Below are 26,772 nucleotides of genomic sequence, written 5' to 3'. Positions count from 1 at the left end.
GATGGGCGTGGCCATCCGCTCTGATTTGTCGCCGCGCGGGGTGGGGTACTGGAAGGAAAACATTTTCCCGGGAAAGCTTCACGTGCTGTCGCGTTGCTTCCGTCGTTCCCGGGCCGCAGCCCCGTCGGGAAGGAACCCGGCCATGAGCAAACTCCGGGCAGCGGCTGCCGGGGGTCTCCGGCGAAGCGGCAGGAGAGCGGCATCGCCTGCAGAGCAGAGCAGGAAGGGTGCGTTGCTCCGTGGAGGTACCCGGTAGTGGGAGGGCTAGAGGGAGCGTGGGGTGCCTTTTTCGGTGAATGGGGCCGCCAGCCTGGGCAGCTACTGGCACTTACTGCGTCCTTATGAGGTCTGGCACTGGGTGCTCATTCATTTGGCAGCGGCTCTGTCGGGCTTCCGCCTCGTGCCCCGCGATGCTGTAGTCGGGTCCCGCAGTCCTCCGTCCCCTGCCCTGCTCTGAGCTTGTGCTGCATTTCTAGCAGGGACTCCGGCTTCAGCGCCTGCCCCACTTCTCGCCCAGCATCTGTTCAGCGACCCGGCTGAGATCCAGTCTCTGCGCGGGAACCTGCTTGCTTGGTATGACAAATGCAAGCGAGACCTTCCCTGGAGGACATTGGTAAGGAGAGGTGTCGGGAGGCAGGGGTGCTTTAGTGGGGAACCAGCCCCTCGGTGGCCATGGTGCCTTTCACTACATGATGCTCCTGGTTGCCTGGCTGCATGGAAGTGAAAGATGGCGCTGGAAATGGAAGTGTGCTACCAGCTAGTTCTGGCAGTTCTGTGGTGGGTGGCCTGTAGCCAGTCCCTAGATACTAGAAGTAAAGCAGGGTGTGAGGTGAAACCACACTTCTCAGATATAGCCTCTAGCTTTTATCTGAGTATTTTTCTCTGGTAAACTTAGTCCAGTGTCTTCAAACCTGCTTTGTTCCTGCCTCTGTGGTAACCTGCAGCAATGAGTGCTGCATTGAGAAGGTTTTCCGTGTATTGCTTTCAGCCAGCCAAGTGTTTTTATTAGAGCTCCTGCCTACTCTGTGCTCAGCCTGGCAACAAGTAGCTGAAGGGTGGTTGGTGTGCTGGGGACGAGCAGCAGCTTTAGAGCAACATTTATCTGAATGGTGCTGGGAACTGCATGGCCCTTCTGTAGGATTTACAGATATCTATGCTGCTTTGCAGAGGGGCTCAGGTCTGGATCAGCTTTTCTGGTGGGATCTTTGAACCTTTAAACTCTTGCTGTGGGATGTTTCATCATGGGGAAGGTGCTTTAGCTGTCACTTGATTAACTCCAATTTAGACCTCAGCACTTGAGAGGAATATTTGTTTTGCAGCATCAAAGCACATGACAAGTAATTTTGTCTTATATACAGGTCTCTTCTGCAATAGGGTCATTTTGTCACCTTGTTTCTCACAGTCTTATTTCCCTTTCAGGCAGCCACTGAGCCAGATGCTGACAGACGGGGTTATGCAGGTGAGGAGCAGGGACTCTGCCCTGGTGAGCATGGGCTGTGTTTTGCTCTTTGACACAGTTGTGTGGTCTTGTGAGGCAATACAGCCATCCTTGAAACAAGCTGCTTGGAGTGGCCACAAACACCATAAATCCCCATTGCAGGGCACTGGGGGTTTGGAGAACCCACTTTGGGCCTGAAGGAGCTGTGTAGAGCAGCGTATGGGGGAAGATGAGGGATGGGAAGGAGAACCATGGATTAGATGCTGGTGTGGTACTCATAGCTAGCACTAGTGTGGCGACGGTGGCATTGGTGCCTCTCTTCTGATCCCTGTCCTGCCTCTTGCAGTGTGGGTGTCTGAGATCATGCTCCAGCAGACGCAGGTGGCTACAGTGATTGACTACTACAATCGCTGGATGCAGGTGACTGCTTCTCACGGAGTCCTGTGCCCACAGACTTTCCCTTTTGGAGACCCTGTCTACTCCTTGTAGCAGATCCCCGGCTGCAGGGCTTTGTCCCTGACTTGTCCCCTTCTCTCTGTACCACAGAAGTGGCCGACGCTGCAGGCTTTGGCACAGGCGTCCCTGGAGGTGAGCAGTGCTGGAGCTGGGTGCTCTCCCTGATCTCTGGCTCTTCATCTAACACTGTGCCATGTCTCTTGGAGCAGGAGGTGAATGAGCTGTGGGCAGGACTTGGCTACTACTCAAGAGGGAAGCGTCTGCAGGAGGCAGCAAAGAAGGTGCCCTGGTGCTGGGTTGGGGGGAGCATTTCCAAAACCTTCTGCAGCCTGGGGGTTGGTGCTGACTCACATTTGCCCTGCCTCACTGAGACACAAGGCTATAGAGGATGAGATCCTATCTTACCATGGGTAAAATGGTTTGCATGCATATCCCTCAGCTGCTCTTCTGACCTTGTTCACCTCTGCCAGGTGGTGTCAGAGCTGGACGGCCGGATGCCCAGGACAGCTGAGCTCCTGCAAAAGCTGCTGCCAGGAGTGGGCCGATACACAGCAGGAGCAATAGCATCTATCTCATACGGGCAGGTGAGGGCTGGGCATCAGTGGACTTATCTCCCTTCTCTGCCACCTAGCCCCACTCCTGGCAGGGTCCTGCTGCTGGGTCTCACAAACCAGGGTCTCCCTAAGGCTGTGCTTGGCTCTGGCTCTCCTCTGCTTTGGATCTCACCCATTGCCCAGCTTCACCTGTGGAGCAGGCTCATGTATGTCCTGCTCTCTGTCCTGCCTTGCTGGGAGCACAGGCATCTCCCAGCAAAGTAACCTCAGCTCCTGGTCCTAGGCTACTGGCGTTGTGGATGGGAACGTGATCCGGGTCCTGTGCCGCCTGCGGTGCATCGGTGCTGACTCCAGCAGCCCGGCTGTCACTGACTGGCTCTGGTAAGGGGAATGCTCTGTACCCACGCTGAGCTAAAGCAATTGTGGCTGTGCTTGTTGGTGGCTGAGGGCAGGAGGTTCTGGGAGCTGTGGGGAGCTGAGCCTTCAAAGGAAGAGAGGTGTGGGATATGGGAGCTCTTGGGAAGCTGGTGCTGCTGGGAGTGATGGAGAAAGGAGCCAGGTTACCTCTGCCTACCTAGGAGCATTTCCCTCTCAGGCAGGAGTTGGGAAAGGTCCTGGGGTCCTCTGCCCACAAACCCCTGTGCCACTCACTGCCATTTCTTGCAGGGACATGGCTAATGCTGTGGTCGACAGGAGCCGCCCAGGGGATTTTAACCAAGCCCTGATGGAGCTGGGGGCAACCGTGTGTGTGCCCAAGGCCCCGCTGTGCAGGGAGTGCCCCGTGAAGAAGCAATGCCGAGCACGGCACAGGGTAAGTATGACCCCAAAAATCTGTCCCTGAGGTGTTGCAATGTGTGGGGGCAAGGTAGGCTGGTGGATAAGCCTGTCCTCATTTTTGTCTCCCCTTGCAGGTGGAGAAGGAGCTGGCCCTTGCCTCTCAGAAACTGCTTGGAAAACCCATCCCAGTGCCTGATGTTGAGGACTGTGGTAAGTGCATGGGGAGATCCCTGTTGCAGCTCTGGTTTTTGAGCCCCACAGCAACTGTTACATTGGTGTTTGCAGGTGTTGGGGATTGTCCCCTGTGTCCCCCAGCTGCAGAGCCTTGGGACAGTAGCCTGGGAGTGACCAACTTCCCCCGGAAAGCAGCGAAGAAGCAGCCGCGGGCAGCACGAACAGCTACGTGTGTGCTGGAGCGAAGGGGCTGCCACGGGGCCCCCGAGTACCTCATTGTGCAGAGACCCAACTCAGGTAATGGGGCTGGGCAGGAGGGGGGCACTGCACAGCCCCTTCCCACTACATGAGGGACAGAGCAGCCCATGGAGAGGGATGCACTGGTGCTGCTGGGATGGGAAAAGGAGCGTCTTGAGGCTGTGATGAGGCTTAGAGTCCCCAGATGTGCTCCTTGGCAGCTTTTCCATTGTGCCTTCTCCCCAGGTCTCCTGGCTGGCTTATGGGAGTTCCCAAGTCTCCCAGTGGCTCAGGGTCTGCAGGAGGAGAAGCAGAGGGAGGTGCTGGCAGATTACCTCCAGGCCTGGATGGGGCAGCCTGTGGCAGCTGAAGGCCTGCAGTTTATTGGAGAGGTGAGCCTGAAGCCAGTGGGATGCAGTATGAGCCCCCTGTGCTCAGCTACAGGGTATGTAGCACAGGGGGAAGAACATCCCCTTCCCTGCTGTCACCCCTCCCAAGCCCTGACCCACTTCTCAGAGCCCTGGCAGACTCAATGCACTTGTGGGGCAGCTGAGTGGTGCATCCCCTACTGCCTGTCAGCTGCCCTTTTCGTGTCTTCCCATCCCCTCACAGGTTGTCCACATCTTCTCTCACATCCACCAGACATATGTGGTCTACTCCCTGCTCCTGGATGGGGATGTGACCCTAGACCCTTCCCCATCCCAGTCCCGCTGGGTGACAGAGGATGAGTTCCATGCCTCTGCTGTTTCTACAGCCATGAAGAAGGTACTGGTGGTACCTGGGCCTTTCTTTCCTTCCCTCCATCTTTCCACGTTCCTGGGAGAGCCTCTGGCATCTTCCCAATCTCTGTCAGTCATTCCAGCTTCAGGAAGCTGCTGCTGCTCAGCTCTGGGCTCTCTTGTGCTTCCTTCAGGTGTTGAAAGCGTGTGAGAAGCAGCGTGGGAAGGAGAGCAGCCCCAGCGTGGTGAGCATTGCTGGAGAGTGCATGGGGCCCCAGGAGGTCCTTGCTGGTGCTATGGGGTCAGCCTCTGGTGTGTGATGCTGCACCCCCTTGGGGTTTGAAGCCAGGCCAAGGAGCATTCCCCAGCCTGGGGCAGGGCTGCATCTGGGGGTTTTCCTGGCATTACCCTTGGATGTCCCCTGTACTGGGGGCCCATTCCTCCAGCAGGGATTTCTAGGCTGAGGGCCACTGAGGTTTGGCTTAGCCCTGCTGTGTGTCCTCTGCAGGGCCCGAAGAGGAAGCGGGGGGCAAAAATGCAGAGAGCAAGCAGCACCTGTCCTGGGACACAGCTGTCCCTCCATGCCTTCCTTCGGGTACCAACTGCTCCATGATGGCACCTTCCAAATCTGAGACCACCAGAGACCTATGCTGTGGTGAGTCCTGCCTGCAACATGAGCAGTATGTGTCCCACACACTGCTGTTAGCCCAGTACCTGGCCCTGTAGTGGTCTCCCACTCCTTGCAGAGCCCACCAACTCCCCTATGGGAGTTGCACCTTGATGTGGTCACTATGATCCTAGAAGTGACCTGTGGCCAGGCTTGCCCCCTCCCTGCTGGGCTGGAGCATGCTTGGGGTCATCACTCCCTGGACAGCTGCCACCCCAGCCCTGCAGACTCACAGCAGCAGAGGTTTCTCCCTAGCAGCAGGGAGGCTGTGCCCTCCTCACTCCTACAGCTCTGTCCCTAGCTGCCAGCCTGCACCTTGCCTACCAGCTAGTGACTGTAGATGCTGCTGTGGCTTTCCTGACCAGCAGCCCTTTTTATAGACTTGTTTTTACTCAACCTGAGCCACAGGCTTTCTAAAAATAAATTTCCTGAAGTGTGTGGGTGTTTAAGTGGCTTTCTGCCTCTGCTGCACTGTGCAAAGCTGTGGGTGTCACACAGGCTGTGCTGGAATGTGAAGATGGCTGTCAGGGAACAGCATCAGGGAACAGCAGGGATTTCTTCATTAATGCACCAGTGAGTCCCTTGAGTGACTGTTAATGGCTGGTGACCCCAATAAATCCCAGAGCACCTCTCCTGTGTGGGCAGGCATTAGCCTTCAGAGGCTGCTCCTTCATGGGCCTGAGCAGCCATCCCTCAGGCTTTTTGCAGGGCTCTCTATTCCCTTTTTTTTACATTCTCCCTCAGGCTGTCTGTCACTGTGTTCACACTGTGACTTTCTCTGACAGTGATGCACAGCAGCACTCATGCAAAGGTGCAAGCCCAGAGGCTGGCAGGGACAGAGGCCAGCCTGGTGGGGAAGGGGTGCACAGGGGGCAAGTGGCCTGAATTTAGGGACTGTAGGACTGGCACAGCCTGCCTCAGGGAGCCAAAAGGGTCCTTTCCTCCTCACCTGGGACTTAGTACATCTTAAATGGGAGAAGAAGGAAACCAAAGCAGTGCCTGCAAGTTAATTCTTTAATTGAGAGGATCAGGAGGCTGTTGCTGGAGGACTGTCTGTGCTCTGGGTGCACTCTGGCTGCTAACCATTTACAAAAAAACCTGTCATGGCCCCCAGGTATTCCATGCCACTCATCCCCTTGTGTTGGGGGTGTTGCTGTGCCAGCAGCATTCATGGCCATGCTGCAAGCCCAAGTCTCATTATATTGCCATGAAATTAAGGCTGCAAGTTTTTTATGAGAGACCAATGTATTCCGGAACCCAAGGATCCTGGGAGATGCTCAGATCTCCACTGGACTTGCCCCTGAGCAACTTGCTCCCATGTTGTGTTGGCTGTGGTTTGACTTGGAGAACTCCTTTGGTCCCTGCCCACCTGGACCATATCACAGGCAGCAGAGTCCTTGCCCAGAGCTGGACCAGAGAGGATAGAGAGCTGAGGCAGGAGAATTGCAGTGCTGCCACTACTGCTGCTGGTCCATATAGACCTGCACAGCTTTCCACAGTGCCTGTATATTGCCTTCCCCAAAGCCTGGTGCTCCCCGACGGTCAATGAGCTCCAGAAAGAAGGTTTCCTCAGAGAAGATGGGATGGGTGAAGATCTGCATTAAATACTCCTCGGAAGGGCTCTCTGCAGCATCTACACCTGGTTGCCCCTTGTCCCTGGACACTTTGGTGTCCAGCAGAATGCCAAGCTCTGCCAGTGTGTGTGGGTCCTGCCCAGCCTTCCGGATCTCCTCTGCTTTGCTCTGCTGGCTGTAATAGGCAGCAGGGGGTGTGAAGAACCGTACACCCTGCTCTAGCAAGGCCCTGGTCGTGGTGACGATATCATTGGTGTGGAGGCCAATGTGCTGGATCCCAGCCCCACCGTGCTGTTCTAGAAAGGTATCGACTTGGTTGGAGCCATCCTTCGAGAGAGACTCAGCGAAGATGAGCTTGCAGCCATGTGCTGGGGTGGCCTGGACACTCTGCAGTGCAAGGAGCAGCATGCCCACTCCATGCCCTTCAAGCACGTACCCTTCAGCTGGCCTCTCCTGTGGGTTCAGCAAGAAGCGGTGGAAGCCAAAGCAGTGCTGGTACCAGTCCAGAGCCACCCGGGCACCACCCCGTGGGCATACGTAAGTGATATGGTCAAAGTGGGTGATCTCGATCCTGTCCTTTGTGGCTGAGGAAGCTCCTTGGATGGGCTGGAAGCCAGGCAGGAAGGGTCCCTGGTAGCGAGATCTGTCCAAAAGGGTATGGCTGATGTTGCCCACAACAGAGCTTGCCACCCCATAAGTGACAGAGCCATCATTATCCCTCACTTCAGTGGGGGGCACTGGCAGAGAGCATCCCTGGCTCTGCAGCCACTTGCAGAGCTGTGGTACATCATCCACTTCAAAGCAGACATTGGAGGCTGTGCCCAAAGTGGGCCGGGGGTCAACGTCATAGAGGAAATCGGGAGAGGAGCTGTGGGTAGGCTCCGGTGCCAGGCGCTCATTGAGGAGGAAGACAGCAGCTCCCCGTTGCAAGGCCAGCTGCCGGACCCGCGGCGTCTCCCGCACAGCCACTGGCTGGAAGCGAAAGGTTTTGGCCAGGTCCTGGGCCCATCCTTGCCTGTAGGGCACGTGGAGGGAGATGAAGCAGAGGCGGCTCAGTGAAGCTGCCATGGGTGGGCAGGCTGTGGGGAGGAGAGATGGGATCAGAGGGGCCTAGCTGGCAGCAGGAAGGAGCTGTTCTTCCACCTCGCACAGAGCCCAAGTGGAGCTGCATGTGCAGATGCATTCACATGTAAGTTTACACCCCTTAAAAGTCTATATTTCAAATAAGCAGGTCTCACACGCCAGTATATGCTGTGTGCAAAGACCTACCCAAAGAGGCTGCGCTGTCCTGCCACCCCTTCGCTATGCTGCTCTGCCCTGTGCTTGTGATTGCAGAGGAGGCATGCCCTTGGCCTTGGCTGCAGCCCAGCAGGTGCCCTCTGAAGCTGCATGTCCTTCAGGGGTGCTGTAGGGAATCTGGGTGAGGGAGGCGTGCCACGTATGTTACCAAAGCTAGGGGGACAAGCATTGTGGGAGAGGGGAATGTTCTGTACCAGTAATGAGGACCATGGAGGTTGGACTGGTAAACATGGAGCAATGCACGGGTTACAGCTAAAAGGCTCCTCTGCTGTCTCAGCACTTTTCAGTCCTACAGATGGGGGGTAGCAGTTGGGTCACGGCAGGCTGATGTGCCCTTCTCCTCCTTACAAGGACAGCATGCAACTTCCATGCTTCCTGCAGTTGGCAGTGACCTTGCCCTAGGGCCACAGAAAGTGAAATCTGGAGGCTATTGCAGGAAAAGTGACCTCTCTCCCTCCCCAAATATGTATCACCCCAAAGAGGTAAGAAGGATCTGTCCAAAAACCCTCTTAGCACATCCCAGGGAGTGTTCCTGACCCTGTGCCACACAACAGCTGTCCTGGCCAGACCCTATAGGGGTCCACTGGGATGTGTATGTGGGGACACCTGCTTATTTATCCCCTCCCACCTGCCCCCTAGAAAAAGGCTGGGGACTGAGCATTCGCTGCACAGGCAGGACGCTGGGGTCTGCCAGGCTCAGCGGGGGAAGGCTGTACTGCACCCAGGCTCTCTGCCTGCCGTGGGGGAGTAGGGGACCCAGTGGTGCCCCGGTGGGACTTTCACCTGCCCTGCGCCAGCCAGGGGAGGGGAAGCCCCTTGCTGGAGTCCTTGTTGCTGTGACCACATGGGCAGGGACACGGCACTCCCCCCTTCGTCTCTCTTCCTCCCTTCCGGTCAGGGACCGTTCTGCCCCCGCCCGCCTCTCGGAGCCACACCGCCCCGTTACCCCCTTCCTGCCCCCGCCCCATCACCCCCCTCCTGCCACCGCCCCGGGCCCCTGGGGGCCTGCACGGCCCTGGCTCGCCCTCGGCTCACCAGGGTCAAGGCTGCGGGCGAAGGGGATGCCGGGCAGGGGCTGGCCCTGGAGAGGCGGTTCAGTTTGCTCCTCCCCGGCATGCAACAGGCTGTGGCAGGACTGGGAAGGGGTTGGCAGTACCAGTGAGCTGCAAACCAACCTGTCCGGCCGTGGGGCAGCCTCGCCGGTGGGAGGAGTCAGTGGGTGCCGTCCTGGGGCAGGGACAGGGCTGGCACAGGCGATGTAGGAGCTGCCTCAGCACGTTCAAAGCTAGGGACACGCAGGTACCAGATGCCACGGGCACCAAGGGGTTCTTCGGACTCCAGAGGGGCCGAGCAGGCTTTGCAGGACAAAAAGCTGCCCAGGCTGATAACTACAGGCACCGTGGCTGCCGGCTCGGGGATGAGCAAAGGGAGGAGATGAACCACCTGCCAGGCAGTAGCTGGGAGTCCCCTGGGAATAGCAATGAAATGGCTCAAGTCCACGCTGGGTCGTTCCTTGTCAGCCCACATCCCGTCGGGGCAGGCTGTGCAGCTGCGAGTATGTGCCCCGTTCAGTACTGGGTGCCTCACGGTACCTGGGCTACCTGCTGGGGACTTGGCTGGAGCAGTGTGCAGAGGGACCCTGACAGCTCTGCAGGGGGGGCAGCATTGGTCACAGGATAGGTTTGCTCCAGGCTGACCCCTTGTAACTCTATCTGCTCCCCCATCCCAAACCATAGACCTGTGGCCTTGCTGACATGTGCAAGCTCCTCCAACCACCTTCCAGCAGTAACCCTCTCTTATTCTGCTGCTCGTGGCTGTTTTCAGACTATTTCCCCCCCGCCCCAGCCTTTTCATGTGTCTAGGACTCTGTCACTGCTCCTGTTGAATCTGTCTGCTACCTTTCCCTCCCTTATCATGTTTTTGTACCGAGCTCAGGTATGATAAAGTGCTCAAATATTTGCAGAGATGTCCGTGTGCAGCCAAAGTGATGAGCTCCTCTTGTTTGGCTGGGGGAGGAAGCCACCAGTGCTGTGATTTCTCAAGGGAGCACCAGTTCCTCAAACCACCACAGATGCCCCTCCAGCAAAGGGCTGGGCAGGAGGTATGGGACTGAATGTGGGGGCTTGCCATGGGACCAAGTGTGGCCCAAGAGCAACCATCGTACCGTGGAGCAGGATAGCATAGCCTTCGGAGTGACACTGTGCTGGGCAGGGGGCCAAGGAGCTCCAGTACCCCAGGGGTGTGGGGCAGACACCCCCCTGTTTTGGCTGTAGGATGGCAGAGGCTGTGTTGGCAGCTCCCCTGAGATCTTGTGCATGAATGGCATGGTTCAATGTCGCCTCATGATCCGGCAGTCCTTTGATCTAAGCAGTGTCCTTGGCAATGCTCTCAGTCCTCCTGTGACTGTAGGGTGTTTTTGAGGAGCCATGTCCATCTTTTCCCCATGGCACTGCCTGGCACCTTCCGTGCCAGCCCAGCACCAGGCACTGCTTTGCCCCAGCACAGCCTGGGCTGGGCTGCAGCAGCAGGACTCTGAAGCTTCATGGCAGTGTGGGACAGTGCCTGCCTTGTTGTCATCCCCCAAGGCACGTGGTAGTGGCTGGAGAGCAGTCCCTGCTGCTCCAGTTCGGTTCTTCTCCTCCCTTCTGGGCGGGGAGAGCGGACAGGAGATAAAAGGGAGACTGGGCTTAGCTGGGCATTGCCAAGAGCTGCTGGGGCTGGAAGCCAGATCTGGACAGAGGACAGCAGTGAGGAGAAGTGCGGTATTGAGGGCTTGTTCTCATGGGGAAGAGGGCTGGGGACTGGGGGTACATCCGTTCTGATCAGACCCTGCAGCCAATGCCTCCCTCCCCACCTCCCCAGATCATCTCCCAGCCCTGTGTCCCTCCCCTGCCCATTAAATGTGCTGCATCCTGGAGGGACAGGGTATATCTTGGGGTGGGTAGGGTTAGGGGGCTGTGGGAGGAATGGGCTTCAGGCAGATATTGGGGGAAGAGGATTAAAGGTTCTGTGTGCCACCCAAACACTTCATGGGACATGAAGGACTCTCAAGGTGACCTGAAGGTGAAGCCATCCCTGTTCCCATCACTCTTCCCTGGGGACCAAAACGATAAGGGCTGCATCACTGCCCCCATATGGGCCAAAGACAAACCCCTGCCCAAGGCTGGGCTTGGTTTTGGGGGTCAGGGAGGTGAAGAAGGCCCCTGGGGGAAAGCAGGACTTTCATCCCCGGGTGTGTGGAGTGGGTGCTTTGCTGCCGAGAGAGAATGGGACACATAGCTGTTGTCAGCCAGTGCCCACAAAAGCTGGGGTTCTGTGCTCCTTGGGGTGTGGGTGCCCTGATTCCCTCACCTCCTCCCTTTTCCCCACCCCCCTGGTGTGGGTGTTCTGGCTTGCAGTGCCCAGTCCTATACTACCCACCAGCCCTTGTCTGCTCCAGACTGGGGTGCACTGGTGTTGGGAGGACCCCACTGGGTTGACCCTTAGGGCAGAGGGGACACTAATGCCCTGCTTTCCCCTGCCAGGCCAGGGGTCTGAGATGGGGCTGGTGGTGCTGGCCCTAGCCGCATGGCTGGGGCTGGCCTCGGCCTCTGAAGGGCTGGCCAACAGCAGCCAGCTCTGCCAGGAGGCACCAGCATGGAATATCAACGGCTCGAACCCCATGGCGGGGGCGGCGGGGCAGGTGACGGTGGTGGCCCTGCTGAAGGCCAGCTGACAATTCTGCCTGCAGCAGGCCCGCAGGTGAGCCCTGCTCTCTCTACCCAAGTCCAACCCCACAGCCGTGGGGGACAGTGTGGTGGCCCTCCCACGCCGGCACCCCCCTCCCAGCGCCTCCTTCCCCGCAGGCTTGGGGGCTTGCAGGAGAAGCTGGCTCGGCAGGGTACGGTCGAAGTTCGCTACATGATTGTCAATGAGAAGGCACCGCTCTCCCGCGCCATGTTCCGGGAGCTGGAGCGCCATGCCCCACCAGGTGTCCCTGTCTACCAGCCCGAGCCGCAGGAGCCTGACGTCTGGCAGATCCTGGGGGGTGACAAAGATGATTTCCTCGTCTATGATCGGTGAGCGTCCCTCCGCTTGACTGAGGCTTTCCGGGAGGATGACAGAGCGTTTGGTGGGCTTCCAAAAACTCCTCCTGTAGCTGGTCTGGGGGAGACCTTGCACTGCCTGCCTTGAGCCAGGCCATGGCTTCTCCCCACAGGTGTGGCCGCCTGGCTTTCCATATCCAGCTGCCCTACAGCTACCTCCATTTCCCCTATGTGGAGTCGGCCATCCGCTTCACCCACAGCAAGGACTTCTGCGGCAACTGCTCCCTCTACCCCAACACCACCCAGGAGGTAAGGAGCAGGGACACTCGCTGGAGCCAAGCTCCCTTCTCTCCTTTGGTATTGTGTATCAGGGGAAAAAAAATCTTATCTTCATGATGGAGACACTTAGCCATGGTTGAGAGGGAAGGTGATGAAAGGTCTGGAATAAGGGCATTTAAATAGGTCAGAGCTTTCAAACTGAGAAGGAATGGAATAAAGGGATCCTAGTCCAGGTCTGGAAAAGCTAACTATAGTCGCTTCTTGTTCCAATATAAGACAGGGGCAGGCAATGGGCCTAGAGGTAGCAAGCTCAGAGTAAAGAAAAAGACATAGCTCTGGACTCAGCAAGTGATGAGTTGCTTCCTAGGAGAAAAATCCATCTAGAAATAGTAGATGCAAAGTCCCTTTCCTATGTCAGGAACTCCCTGGACCCCAAACAGCTTGAGTCAAGTGATACAGGTACAGAGGCTTTTGCTGTCTGTGCTCCAGCCTCTTCTGTCCTCCCTGTGCCCTGGGCAAGGGCTGGAGAGCCTTGTCGTTGACCCACACTGCTTTCCGTGTTATGGATGCTGGTCTGCTTTCATCCCAGCTCACAGGTGTGCTCCCAGGCTCACTGTGAGGCTCTGTGTGCGTTCACATACTGCACCAGCTCTTCTGTTACTTCTCTCAGGCTAACAGTACCATGGAGGTCCCTGTAACCCTGAGCCCACTTCCTGAACAAGAGAAGGAGTCACAGACCCCAGTCAATCAGCACAACCCCCTCCATCCTCACCACCACCACAAGGTCAGCAGTGAGAGACCCACAGACCCAAGTGGAGACCATGAGCCTGCAACCCCTGTTCACCATCACCATGAAGATCATAACCAGCTCCATCATAAGGAGAAGAAGCAGAAGGAGAGAAATGAGCACTAAGCCAGACAGCCATGCAGAAGAACCCAGTAGCGTGCAGACTGCGTCAGCTCGCTTCCCAGAGGCATGAAAGGACTTGCTTTGGCCTGCTGGGCTCCAGCAGTGTTGGTATAACAACCACCTCCAGCATCCCCTGTAAGGGTCATACAGGAGTGTGCTGTGACCAGGGATGAAAATCTCTCTCACACCTCCTGAGGTGCTCCATTTTCAGCCCCAGGGCTCAGTTCTGAGCTTCCTCTGCCGTTGCCTGCCTTTCAGTGCTCAATGAAGCCTGCTGTGCAAACCGGGTAGTCCCCGGTCACTGCTGGCTGACACTGCACGGAGCAGCAGAGCAGGGGTGGAGAGGCCAGAACTGGGACGGGAGAAGCCCTGCTGGCATGCTCCACCCGTTCTAGCACCCTCAGGGGCCCTGCCACTTCTGGGGGTCCTGGCTGGGGAGTGAAGGGAGGAACAACGCATGCCCAGCAAGACATGATCCCTGGGGATGGGGGCACTAGGAGTGGTGGAAGGTCGCAGCTCCCCATGCTCTAAACCCTGCACCTTCCATCGCTGTCACATCTTGGGGACCCTCCAGACCTTGCACACAGGTATGTGCAGTGGTGATGGGTGGCCGCAAGATGGTGGCCTTGTCCCCTCTTGGAGACCTAGGGGCTTTTTCCAGGGCCCACAGACCTGGGAGGATGGGGATGAAGATGCTGAGGTGTCTCCTAGGGGAGAAGCAAGATTGAAGGGCAATATCCAGGATACAAATAAAACTTCTGTGAAGCAAACCCCTCTCAGCCTGGCCTCTGGTGGGACCCCTTCCCCAGAGCGGCTCGCTCTGAGCTGGGTGGGCTGGATATGGATCTATGAAGCAGCAGCTGGTGGTGATTTGCGTTTCCCTGTGCAGAGACCTGGAGGTAAAGTGGTTGAAGACCAAAGAGATCCCCACCTCTTCATACTCTCTGATAGGATGTGGATCCAGGGTTTAGTACTTGCCCAGGGCAGGGCATTAACCCTGCACTGCCAGGAGGAAGTTTGGCTCAGCACCTTGATCTCTGGTTTGCAGGTGTGATGTTGGGAGGCCTGCCCTGCCCTGCCCTGCCATGGAGTGGCCAAAGTTCCCACATACATTCCAAAGTCATCTTAGGCATCTTGTCCCCGGTGCCCAGGCGAGTCCCCATTGTGAGTGCATCGTGGGGCTCCCCATCTCTTAAGCAGTTGGGTGCTGCAGCCCTGGCTGGCAGTCATGCCTGCCTGCATGCTAGGCCACCCCCGTGCCTGTCTCAGCCCCATAGCACTTCACTCCAGCTCTATCCAGCATATCACACAGGCCCACTTAACACCTCCCCTGAATTGCCTCTCCAGACCCCACAGCCTGAGCGGGGAGCAAGAGGTGTTTCTTCTGCTCTGCACTCTGCAGTGGCATGTGTAGTGCATGTCCTGCTGATGGCACTCATGAATTTCTGTCCTATGTCCTGGGAGGCTGCACTCCTCTGCCTTGTCTCTGCAGGGAGTATGCTCTGCACAGCTACTGGGGAAAGACAAAGAGGAGCTGTTCCTCACAGGGATGAGGGTGACAGGATGAGGTCTTTCACACTATCCTGGGGAATCCAGTCAGACTCCCACAGGTCACTGGCTGAGACCCTGCTCCTCCTCCTCCATCTCTCTTGCTCCGTCCCTCCTCCTCCCTCTTCCTCCTCTACCTGCTCCCAGCAGCCTGCAAGGGCACCTCTGTCTGCGGCTCCTGCCATCAATATTGAGGTTATCTTTTTCTTCTGGCAGCTGCTGTAATTGAAACAAAGCAGGCCGGGCCTCACGGGCTCCGCTCCTCTCACTCATTTTGCTGGTGCTGCTGAGACAACTAATTCATCTTATCGATGCACGGTTGGCCTCTTTTCCACCAGATCCAGGCAGAACCCTCTCCCCACTGCAGCTGGTGGGAGCAGTCTGTGTCCCTGTGATGTGCTGCAGGCTGCATCTTCTGAACAAGCCTCTGGTCCTTGGCTTGCAGCAGCTGGGTGCTGGCCACCAGCAGGAAATGCCAGGGGAGCCAGCCAGTGCAGACTGAAAGGATGCTGATGACTTAGTTCTTTCTTTGGCCTCCTGATGCTTCCTTAACCATGTTGTTAAGATTCCATAGCCCTTCCTTACATGGTTCCTAATAGTGTCCCTGGCAAGGAGCTGACAGGTGATGAGATTTGCATTTTTTTGCTGATGACCAGACCTGCAATTAGCAGTGATAGATAGAAGGATCACATTTGGTGCTGGGTGGGTAGTCCAGTGGCGCTATGTTGCACTGCTACCTCCGAGCAGATGGCTTCCAGCCCTGAAGACTTGGGTTGGTATTTTGCTTTGGGTAGGGAAGTTGAAGTGTGGGAAAGAGCTGCAACACTGTTTGGGTGAGTCTTACCTGTCTGAGTAACGTCAAGGAATTAGGGTGAAAGCTGATGCTGCTCCATATATTATTGTCCAATGGCCTGAAAGGTTTGCGGTGCTGTGCTTGAGGTTCTTGTGGCGTCACTCCCCACTGAGAGGTGCCAGAGGCCTGGAGCTCTACAAAACTTCTGTCAGTGCAGAGGAAGAGCTTTGTTCTGCACAGAGTGGAGGTGAGGTGTTTCAGGGAGTTAACATCCTGTGTTAGATGTGAATCTAGTGCTGAGTTCAGATCCTGGCAGTGCTGTACTGATGTACCCTGGTGTCTTCAGCTGCGCGACCACTCTGGAGGAGGATGCCCTGTGGGTACCCTGGTGTCCATGACTGTGGTACCACCCTGGAGGAAGACAGATCCCAATCCCACATCACATGAAGCCTTGGCCCTGTGTGCTGCTCCTGCTGAGGGACAGGCACATCTCCTCGGCAGAGGGGGAACAGCCAGTCCTAATGTCAACAGAGGCCTCTTGTGCAGCGATGCTGTGTCAAGAAGAGGAATGGGTCCCTCCTCCTCCGCCCATTCATCTGGCAGTCAGGGCTGGCGTGCTGCCAAGCCAGGCTGCTTTGGAAACATTTCATTGAGGAGGCAGCTGAGCCTAGGAAAACAGAATGAAAATATACAGAAAGATCACTGTTGTTAGGCAAAATAAATGCAGGCGGCTGCATTTCTGTCCCCCAGGTCCAGCCCATCCAGGCCCCTCGTGCTTCTGTGGGGTGAAGGTGAATGCTGTTGCCTAGGAATGGCAGCCACGTGCCTCCACTGTGAGACAGGAGCTGGGGAATGGGGGCTGGAGACACCATCCCTTTTGGTTGACTTGCTGACATCCCCGGTGAGTAGATCCAGGCTTATCTCAGTGCAGTATCACTTAAAGAGTTGGGATAGACAGAGGAACAGTTGCAAAAATGACCCAGCCCCAGTGACTTGTGTCCCCTGCATGGCCACTGGTGATGGAAGCTGGTAAAGATGGGACTGAGCAAGCACATCAAATATTGTCCTCATCCATTCCCATCACTATCCTCAGCATCAGTCACAGATCTTGGCCACTGGTGGGACAAAGCTCAGCCCTCAGGTTTTCGAAGGCCCATTGCTTGGCATACCCCATGTTTTGTCTGCTGGCAAAGAGAGAGCAGAGCCACCCCAAAGCAGTCCCCAGGAACAGAGGATGAAAGCACCTCTCTAACCTTTGAGCAAAGGTGTATTCAATGGATTATCCTCTTGCTATTTCCCCCCTAACCTCTTTCCTCTACCCAAAGTCTCTCCCTGACCATTTGACCCAGCCGATCAGCATGTAGTAATTTACAGTGGGACTCAATGATCTTAAAGGTTTTGCAACCTAAATGATTCCATGATTCTAAGGTCACACAGCCAACTAGCATCCAACAATGTGGCCAACCAGCCAATCAGCCGTGGAGCATTGTAACCTCCCAGCCAACCAGCCACAGGTTATCGTAACATCTCGGCCAATCAGCTGTGCTTCATGGTCCATTGGAGGCGGCGTGGGTGGTGGCAGGCAGGTCTGCCCACCCTGCGGGAGCCTCCCCCAGCGGGGCCAGCAGCGGGTGCCTGGGTTTCACACCTTGGTTTGAGACAGGCTCCACGGCTCCCTTATTCCATGGTTAATCACAGTCCAGCACTACAAGCTTGTAGCTTGAGTCTGAGCTTGTCCAGCTTTCAGCCTCTTCTGCGCTGTTCTTCAACTCGCAGAATCTCTGTTACCTTCTCTGCATTACAGATCTTTTTCTTTTTTCCTGAAAGAGCGAAATTGGCTCAGTGTGTTCTTGCCCAGTGGATTAGTTTCTCCCTCCTCCCCTAGTAGACCGTCCCCACCCAGAGTTATTTACATTTTAATTGCCATTTGCAACGTGTGTTAAATGCAGTGCCTTAAAAGGCTGGGATGGAGCAAAAGGGTTATCATGCGATGTCCTGGGTTGTTGTGTGACCCACCATCCGTTCTCTGCACAGGAAAAGGCAGCAGGACCCTGGGTGACCTAGAGCCCCAGCCCTGGCCTGATTCTGAATTCCCACCCAGTTGGACCCTGTGACTCACTCATGTCTCAGAAGCCAGGGCAGACCTGATCCTAAGGCTAATGGAAGTGTTGTTTACACCTCCCTTTGACATAATTTATTCATAGTCTTGTAGCCTGCAAAATTATTCCCTAGTTATTTTAGCATCTCTAATTAAGGGGAGGGAGCTTCAGCATCTGACAGGGGGGCAATCAGGCTGGGGCTGCTTTCTGCTGACCTCAGCCCCACCACAGCCAGGCTGGCCAGGATGGGTGCCACTCTCCAGTTCAGAGCTGAGTAACTTTCTGGAGCACGCTGTGCTTTCAGACTCCATGCTGGGGAGGTGAGTGTTTCCCCTGGAAACCCAGGGTCTTCACGTAGCAGCTCCTCTGTGCTTAATTGCTGGCCTGCACAGCAAATGTGTTTACTGGAAGGGTGCAGAAACTGCGGTGGCGAGGAAGAGAGAGGCTCAGCACTCTGCTAATCTTATGGGGGCTGGGGGAAGGCAGCCCTAGCATGCCAGAGATGTAATGTGTGTGTGGGAGAGAGAGAACAACAGTTCCTGACAGCCATAACTCTCTGATGGGGTACAAGGCGGAGTCCAAGTCTGCCCAATCCCAGCCTGACACTTGGTACTCGAGCACCTTGCTCCATTTTTGTCCCTTCTTCTCTACTGCTTAAGACCATCTCCTTGTTCCTCCTGCCCCTCTGCTCCTAGGTACTCCCTCTCCAGCTGCACAAAAGAACTTTTCAAGCTCCATCCCATCCCACCAACTCTATCAACACAGGAGGGTTTACTGGCTCAAGCTGCTCACCTCCCTCCACAGCCTCCTGCTGAGATCCTCCAGGACCCTCAGCCCTGATGGAGCCAAACTTGTGGTGCTTGTGATGCACGGCAGGCAGTGGTAATGTGTCAAAGGGTACGCTGGGGAGGATGTGTCATAGTGCTGGGTGCAGGCATCCTTGATCCTGGATCAAGAATGGCCTGAGGTTTTTCTTGGGGATCACTTCCCCTTTGGCAGTAGATGAAAAGTAAAGAAGCTACAGCAGTCTGAGTATCCTCTGCTTTAAACGTATGCATCTCTGAGCAGATACAGGGACACACAGGCAAGCAGAGACATTCCTGTGTCAAAGCAGGGGTGAGAGCAGCCATCCTGTACCTGATCTCTGAATTCAGCCCTGTGCTTGGAGAGGGGAAATGGTGCTTTCAGTCCTAGCGTTCCTCTTCTCAGTACACAGACAATTGCAGTCACACGTGAAGGAGGTCCTTGAAATTGTCAGTTCTGGGAAGTTTCATAAAATAACTGACTGGCTGGCAAAAAGCAACTTTATTAGAGTCCCTGCTGAAAGAACACAGCAATAACTCAGTGCTAATGAGTCAGTGGAGAATCCATGGGGGATTCAAACAGTTTGATGGCAAAAAGCTCCAGCTCAAGCTTATGCTTCGTCAGAGACCTTACTAGGCACTGGAGAATCTAAAAATATCAACTATATGGACAACCAGACCAAGATATTCCTCCTTTTTCTTTCAAGGCCAATACTCTCTGTGTCTTCCCAGACATTGGATCTGCAATGATGCTAAGGAATAACTGCTTTGGGCAATAGATCCCTCTACTCCTGGGTGCATTAAGGCAAGGGAGCTGCAGACTGTCTTACTCTCCATATCCTTTCCCTCCTGACTCTGCTCTGGACAGCATCAGCACATGAGAAATGCACAAATGGCCATGCTTCCAATGAGTGCCTAGAGCCCAACTTCAGCTGCTCTGGAGCAGGAGCTTGGTGACTGCCTGCACTTTGCTACCCAGCTCCTTTCCCATTGTTAACTGAACATAAAGCTTCTGCTGCTCTTGTACGTCTTCATCTGTCGTCAGAGGGCTTCCTTGGTGCTCAGTGGGTCTTGCAAAGCTCTGCTATCATTGCTGCAAGGCTCAGCCAGTTATTTATGTGACAGCACAACACTAACTCTTCAGAGTCAAAACAATGTCAAAGAGGCATGCAAGTAGCCAAAAGAGGGAAAGATGCTCAGGGAAAGGCAGCCTTTCTGCTGAGGATGGGATTTTGGCACGGTGGGGAAAGAGGGGAGTAGCTATATGAAGATATGCAGGTGAGAGCAGTCAAAGAGATGATATCCCTCAGATGGCTGAGATGTGACACCTACCAACACTTCCCTTATCTACCACAAAACAAACTCAAGTGCCAGGGCACCACAGAGGGCATGTCAGCAGCATCCATTTCCTTGAATTTGTTTCTGAAATTTATTTTCTAGTAAAAGAAAAGCAGATTTCTTCCCCCACAGCAGCTGCAACTTAAAGCTGGACTTTTTGTTGAGTTGGCACCCAAAAATTTTCCCACAATATTGCATTGTGCTGTTGCCTGACTGCAGTGTAGAGCCATGGGGGGGGGCTCCAGTCCCTTTGATCAGTAAATTTTCTAGCCAAGGACTCTAAATACAATGCATTCTGGGGCCAGAAACTAGTGGGTCGTAGCACAGGGAGACCTTGACCAAGCAGCCTAAAAGCCAGGAAGGGAACTGGGGCTGCTGGTGGTAGAGGCTCAGCAAATGGCCAGGCTCAGGAAAGTGTGTGGTGAATTATTGATGCATTTGATTCCAGGCTTTGAATGAGCAGCATCAGGGGCTGGGCGGGAGGCTGACATTTTGCATCCTTCCCCAGGGAGAAGAGGTCTGTCCATGTTCTCTGGGAGGAGAGCTCCCCCCTTGTGGAATTCAAGGCAGTAATGAAAGGCAGAGGGAGACGTGGGGAGGAATGGAAAGCAACAAATGTTCAGATAAAGACAGAGAGGAAAAATAGATTGATTTTTCTTTGAAATAACATGCTAACCCCCCCCAGAGACAGGCTGGCCAACCACTGCACCAACCTTGTTTGATTTGAGACCGGATTATATGTTTTATGCAGTGAAAAGTCAGCTCATTGGGAATGAATAACATCCTTACTCAGGCTGAAGTCTAAAATCCTCTTTATTGGCACTGTCTGGGAACAACATAAGTAAAGGACACTCAAGGTTGTCACTAGGTGAGCTCTGCAGAGTCTGGTAACAGAGACCAGACAAGCTGGGGTTCTCTCCTGCAGGCTCAATCCCTTCTTGAGCAGAGCTGGCAGCTGTGGGGAGTGAAAGGTGCCAGGAGAAACTCACGGGGAATCAGGCTGCTAGCATACCAGAGCCCACAGCCTCCATCATCGGAAGAGCTTAAGATCCTGCTGGGCTGGTCTCTGCCAGGCAGGCATACTCCACCTTAGGGCAGGAGAGTACTTTGGGATGGGCACTTGAGCAGCCGTGGAGGGGCAGAGGTGGACCAAGCCCTTTTTGTCCCACTGGGTCCTGCTGCCACCACAGCAAGCAGAGGTGATGAGCAAAACCCTGCCCTCACAAGTGCTCCCCATCGCAGTTTTACAGAGAGCAAAATGCCCTTCAGGCTTAAAGATATAGGGACATGATTCCTGGGGAAAATGTAAACAAATCTGGGTAGCTGCTGCCTGAGGCCAGGCCCTGCCATCGGTTAGCACTGATTAGCTTGAACAAGACCAATAGCAGCAAAGAATACCTCAGCCTTCAAGGAAAACCTCTTCCTGACCTTCATGGATTAGCATGTGGCTCTAAAATGAAAATCTCTCATTGCAGTAGCTCTGCCTCCCTGAGATCTGGTTCCTTACCTACAAGTCCTGCAAAGGAGACCTTGGGCTTGGAGGTACCTCATGGCATAGCAAAGGTGCATAACAATTTCCTGTTCCCTAATTGCATCGCCATGTTATTCCAGGAAATGTACTCCTGCTCTGTCAGAGAGAGTAAATAGAGGATCTCTGCAGCAAGAGAACAACCAGTAATGGTCTAGATGTGACTGAACTGCAGATAGAAAGGAATTGGTCTTGGATTCTCAAAGCACTAAAAATAACAGCAAGAAAACTGAACTCAGACCTGCAACCTCTGCTCCTCCTCAGAGATTTGTCACTTAAAATTAGAGAGGACAAAAGAAGAGGAACGTATTTCTCGGGAAAGTCCTGGGATTCTCTCCCACTGGATGGAGCAGCAAAATAACAAGCTCCATCAGGGCAGGGGCACCCTCTCCTTTGTCTCTGCACTGTGCTGCTCCCAGGGGTGCTGCTACCACCCTCTGCTGAAGCAGAGGCTGGTGAGGAGTCAGGTTCCTGGATTTTGGGGTGCCAACTGGGGCAATCTGTGCTGAAGGACCTCGCTTTAATGCAACCTCACAGCAGAGTTCCCTGGGAGTTAGCATTGCTTGTGTTTCTTCATCTCTGCTCCCAAAGGCCAAGTGTGCCACAGGACTTGGTATTTTCTCTGCACTCAAAGATGCTGCAATGGTGTGTGGGATTAGCATCTTTACCACGGGGCTTTAAAAGTAAAAGGAAACCCCAATGCTCACTGAAGAGCAGGGCACTGCTCCCTGCTGTTACCCACTGCAAACCAGAAGGTGATTTATGGGTTAGGCCGTGTTAGATTTGTGGGTTAGGCTAGGCATTGGCTTCGGCTGGACAGCGAGACTGGGAACCGCCGGGCTTGCAGCAGGAGTGGTCCCCGGTTCCCGTGGACATCTCCGGGGAAGCAGTGCCTCGTCCAGCCCCGCCGTGCCCCTCTGCTGCCACTGACTCAGCACAAGCTCCCTGCGTTTGTCTGGCCTCGACACCCACTGGCCCTCCAGTGCCAAGGGACCGGCAGCCGCGGGGCTTTCCTATTCCCCGCCCTCTGGGCCCGGGGGACACAATGCACTCCGTGTCCCGTCCCCATCACCCCCCTAGCCTGGGGACGCAGCCAGGAGGGCATTACGGAGGTCGAACCCCTCTCCTTCCTTCCCGCAGGGCCGGCATTCCGGCAGGTGCAAGGTCGGAGCACAGGATCCAGCAAAAACGGGCAGGGGGCTACGGAGCCTCCCGCCCCGCCGGGGGCCGCCTCCCGTCCGACGGGACCACCCCCTTCAGTCTCCACCCCCGGGCCCCCTCCCTCCCGCCTCCCTCCTCCTCCCCGTCTCTCCTCCCCTCCCCCGGCTCAGTCGGTCGCAGCCATGGCGGAGGGAGGAGAGGGAGAGGAGCTGCTCCGCCCGCCGCTGCCCGCTGGCGCCCCGGGCCCCAAGCGCTTGTGCTCCCGGGCCTGCCCGGCGGGGGGCACCGGGGCCGTTCACCCCCGTCCTGGGGCTGCAGGGGCCGGCGCAGGGCCAGGCGCGGGGGCCAGCGGAGCCCCTCCGGCTCTGGCCGGCTGCTGCCCCGCGGCGGCGGCGGGGACAGCAGGGGCGACGGGGACGACGGCGGCAGCGGTGGGGCCGGGGGGCGGCGGGGCCGGCGGCGGGGCGGGCAGCCTGCTACAGCCCGAGTCGCTGCTGGACGCGGCGGCCAAGCGGGTGGCAGGGAGCTGGGCCTTTGAGCGAGTGGAGGGCCGCTTCCAGCGCATCCCCGAGCCCGTCCAGCGCCGCATCGTTTACTGGAGCTTCCCTCGCAGCGAGCGGCAGATCTGCATGTACTCCAGCTTCCAGCCCGGCCGAGCCGCCGCCGCATCACCCGCCAGCGCCGCCGCGGGCGGACCGGCCGCCGCCGTCGCTGCCCCCGCCCCGACCGGCGAGGAGAGCCCCGCCGCCGGACCGCCGCCGCCTGCCGTCCCCGCCGCCGCCCCCGCCGCGCCGCAGGGCGAGGGGCTGCCCTTCCGCCGCGGCATCCGCTTGCTGGAGACCGGCGCGGTGGACAACGTGCTGCAAGTCGGTGAGTGCCGGGACGGGGCCCCTGGGGGGCTTTTGTCGTTGTCCTCCCCCCGCATCGCCCTCTATCCCCTCCAAACACTTCAGTCTTTTGTCTGGCGCGACTGTGGTTTGACAGGAAAATCCTGCCCCGGGGGCAGGGACCGCCTTGTGCTCTGCTGGGAAGATGCCAGCTTTGGGGTTGGGGGGGTGGAAGGACTAGGGGTCACCCCCTCTCCCAACCAGGGGTATGTGTACCCGGGTGTCACCGGCAGCTGTCCGCAGCGTGGACGCCGTCCATCCGAGTGAGAAAATAAAACCAATAACCAACCTCAACCTCTCCCGGCAAAGCGTCCGTCAGGGATCTGTATGGAGGGCACGCAGCCCTGCCTTCCCCTCCTCCCATCCCCCGCAGCCGTGGTCCTTTTCACCCCCAGCACCCACACCCTCGGGGGTCCTGGCCCTTCACGGGGAGGTGGGTTTATAGACATAATGCATCTGTCTAACAGCTCTGAGCGTTTGTCTTTGTCTTCTCTATCAGGGGCTTTCCCCCTTGGAAAACCTCTAGAGGGGTATCTGCCCCCCTGCTTTTCTCTTCCCACCCCCCTACCCGGGCACCTCCAGCGGGGTCGGTTGGTGGAAGGTGAAAGGAAGGGTTGGGGTGACAAGTTGGGTGGGCTGGTGGGTGCCGTCGGCCGCCTGTCGCGTTTCGGGGGTGGGTGCGTGCGGCCTTTTCGCTCTCGTTCGGTGACGAAGGGGCCGTGGGAATGATGGTGGGAATAATGGCATCGTGTTCTCTCTCCATGGGCAGGTGGCTTTTGTGTGCGCTGGCGGAGGGGGGGCATTGTCGGAAAGGAGATGTTGATCCTCATCCCTCCGTCCTTCACAGTCCCTGTCCCCATCCGAAATCCGCCTCATATCCCTGTATATTTCAAGAGAAACAAATTGTGGTGTTTTACATAAAACAATCCGCTGCCCGTTGCTGTTGGAAGTGATTGAAATGCGCGTTCTCATTAAAATGACATTAGGCTAGAATTTGTTTTGCAAATGGGAAATGTAAATTCATCTTGTGCCAGAGTATGGCGTGAATGAGTGAAGGGAAGGTGGGTTTTGTTGTAAGGAATGGTTAGTTGGGCTGTGTTTATTTAAAGAGCCCTCCTTCCTTTTGCGGGAAGAAAAAACTGCTTTGAAAAAAAAAGGGAATGAAAATCCCCTTTGGTACAGTTTACATTCAGAAGAGCATTATCAAAGCATTTTCCATATGAAATGTGAAAATAGGAGACAGCAGAAGAATTTTCCTTCCACCTGTAAGGATATGCAGTGAAAATTCCTGTAGCACAAAAGATTTTTCTCTGAGGATATGATTATACCATTTTTTTCCCTTTTAAGTGAATTAATATTTTGAAAGAGCTGTGTTAAGATGATTAATTATTCTGTTTAAAATACTCTCTAACCCCAAACCAAATAATTTCTGTAGAAGGAGAGGAGTAGCTCTTCAGGAACTTTAGGAGAGGAAGGAAGATAACAGCTTACTGTGGGCAATGCTTTATTGACCTGCTCACCAAGGTGTGAGTGCAGCAAGCAGCCAGAGTGGGAGGCAGAGGCTGTCTAGAACTAGGGCTGGACCTGTACAATGGAATTTCTTTTTTAAAATGAGTTTAAAAATTTATTTATCTTGGAAACGTGGCTCTAATGAGGCTTCAGCCAATGGAAGAAGCTGAGCTCTGGGGTCAGGTGCATGTAGAACACAGAGCTGTCCTATATATCAAAGCGTCTTCCAGCACTGGCATGTAGTATCATTCATGCCCTGTCTCCCTGCGCTTCCTGCTGCTGCTTTGGGTGAGCCAGAGGACGGTGAGGATGGTCTGGCATTTCATATTCCCTGACAAGTCTAAACCATCTCCCCAGCTTTGAAATCGGAGCTCGCGCCCATTGTCCTCTGAACTGTCGGCTTTTCAGATGAAGCAGCATGTTCTGGAAGCGCTCGCCGCGGAGTCGGGGCTGATTTATCTCTTGTTTTTACAGCCTGAAAGGGGCGCGCGGGATGCTCGCCCTGAGAGTTTGCCTTCGGAGCCAGGGGGGTTCGGGCCTTGGCTGTAGCACAGCTCCTCTTCGGATGACAGCGGGTGGTGATGCGGTGTTGGACGCCTCTGTTTCTGACCCCGAATCAGCTCTGTCACAGCAGTCCTTTGCAGCCCTGAGCCGGAGGAGGAAGGTTTACATGAAACAAAAGGCTGTGAAGGGCTGCGTGTTATTCGTGGTGGGCGGGAGGCATAGCTGAGATATCCTCAGCCAACTTTCCACATCCATCCTGTGGATGCTGCTGGAAGGTGAGGTAGAAGAACTCCAGCCACCAGAGACACAAACACTTTGTGGCTCTGTGTGTGTGTTTGCAATTAAGATAGGAACTTGGCTGTTGGCTTATATGGGAACCATTACGTCTTGGAAAGAAATAAAACCCCAACCCTGGCTTACTTGATGCTCTCCAGCACTAAATCAAAACTACTGTTCCCCTCTAAGGGTCTCTTTAATGGACACCGCCAGCTCCCGGCGTCATGACCTGAGGTTTGCACATCTGAGATTTGCTGTTAATAAAGATCAGATGTTTGTACAGTTGTGTTTCTGACTCAGACCTGTGAAAAAATATGGGTCATATGGATGTGAAATTCCTTCTCTCTGTGGTTGGAAAAATCTCTTTGAAAAACTGAAAACCAAAATCCAAGAGGAATGACCTGGAGCTGGAAGACGGTGTGGAGGGTGAGGGTTGTACTTGTGGGGATACACTGCTTTGGGCTCCAGCTCCCTCATGCTTACAAAGCTGACAGGTCGGAAAAAAACACATATGCCACATTATCAACCAATAATTCCTTCAAGCTTAGTAAAACTTAAACGAGGCTTAAACCCTGATCTCACTGGAGTCATTAAATTGATTTTTTTTTTTTTCCTGCTCAAAGAAAGATCTTGGATGTTGAACACAGGCATCTTTGTCTTCTTAAAAACTGCTTTATTATTATGTGTACAGATCCTGTCTTTGTGTGTGTGTGGTGTGTGGGTTTTTTTTTTTTCCTTTTAATTTTTAGACAAATGACAAAAGCATGCAGGAAAGGAATGCAGAAATGCCAGGCTTAATATAAAGCATGCAACAGCACTGCATGCTGGGAATCCTAAAGGATACAAAACCTTTAACGACGGCGGTTAATTTTTAACAAGTTCACTCGCATAAATATTTATGAACAAAAGTTTTTACACCATTATCTCTTGGGGCTTTGGTGAGAGAAAAGACCTTTGGTGGGGTTTGACAGTAGGCTGTGATCCGGCAGAACAAATTCATGTTTCTCGCCTGCACTCCCTACTATGGTATAATAGAGTTTGCCCTCGAGTCGTCGTGGCTGTCGATGGGTGGGCGAGTGTCCATAGCAATTTTAGGTGGGAATTCTCCTTTTTCATTGCTTTTTTTGATTACACATGCAAGGAAGTGTTGAGTTTTGTGTTGTAACCAGCCTCCTAGGAACCTGTATGGTGTGTGCTCCTGACTCCCAGATAAGGCT

The 26,772-nt window shown here is 55.1% G+C and overlaps 4 protein-coding genes across 6 annotated transcripts in view; 3 read left to right on the top strand and 1 right to left on the bottom strand.

Annotated features, from left to right (window-relative positions):
- The first annotated feature begins 1 nt into the window (after position 1).
- MUTYH (mutY DNA glycosylase) lies at positions 2-4,968 on the top strand. Its single transcript, XM_054384545.1, is given in 15 exon segments — positions 2-245; positions 495-613; positions 1,420-1,459; positions 1,785-1,858; positions 1,985-2,026; positions 2,104-2,175; positions 2,365-2,554; positions 2,694-2,829; positions 3,115-3,259; positions 3,360-3,435; positions 3,511-3,696; positions 3,883-4,028; positions 4,249-4,401; positions 4,550-4,600; positions 4,864-4,968. Coding segments are annotated over 15 exon segments (1,779 nt in total).
- Positions 4,969-6,479: 1,511 nt separating this feature from the next.
- Positions 6,480-7,697, bottom strand: HPDL (4-hydroxyphenylpyruvate dioxygenase like). Its single transcript, XM_054384509.1, has one exon. It carries the CDS (start codon positions 7,662-7,664, stop codon positions 6,480-6,482), a length of 1,185 nt encoding a protein of 394 aa, XP_054240484.1. The 5' UTR covers positions 7,665-7,697.
- A 3,736-nt stretch (positions 7,698-11,433) lies between these two features.
- On the top strand, positions 11,434-13,112 carry LOC128969616 (selenoprotein Pb-like). Its single transcript, XM_054384504.1, has 4 exons — positions 11,434-11,636; positions 11,741-11,953; positions 12,094-12,229; positions 12,870-13,112. The coding sequence occupies exons 1-4, from the start codon at positions 11,434-11,436 to the stop codon at positions 13,110-13,112; spliced, it is 795 nt and encodes a 264-aa protein (XP_054240479.1).
- A 9,434-nt stretch (positions 13,113-22,546) lies between these two features.
- The window catches only part of ZSWIM5 (zinc finger SWIM-type containing 5), a 103,222-nt gene continuing 98,996 nt past the window's right edge, over positions 22,547-26,772 (top strand). Inside the window, exons 1-2 of one of the 3 annotated variants that reach the window (XM_054384163.1) lie at positions 22,994-23,035; positions 23,114-23,249. In XM_054384163.1, the coding sequence (XP_054240138.1) occupies positions 23,009-23,035; positions 23,114-23,249 (163 nt within the window). In that variant the 5' untranslated portion in view covers positions 22,994-23,008. Of the gene's footprint in view, positions 23,250-26,772 lie in introns of all 3 variants that reach the window. The other 2 variants (XM_054384165.1, XM_054384162.1) reach the window with 2 other exon arrangements.

Source organism: Indicator indicator, chromosome 10 (genome assembly GCF_027791375.1).
Source record: "Indicator indicator isolate 239-I01 chromosome 10, UM_Iind_1.1, whole genome shotgun sequence".
Lineage (NCBI taxonomy): Eukaryota > Metazoa > Chordata > Aves > Piciformes > Indicatoridae > Indicator > Indicator indicator.
The sequence above is the reverse complement of the archived record's forward strand: the minus strand, read 5'-3'. Positions and strand labels throughout refer to the sequence as shown.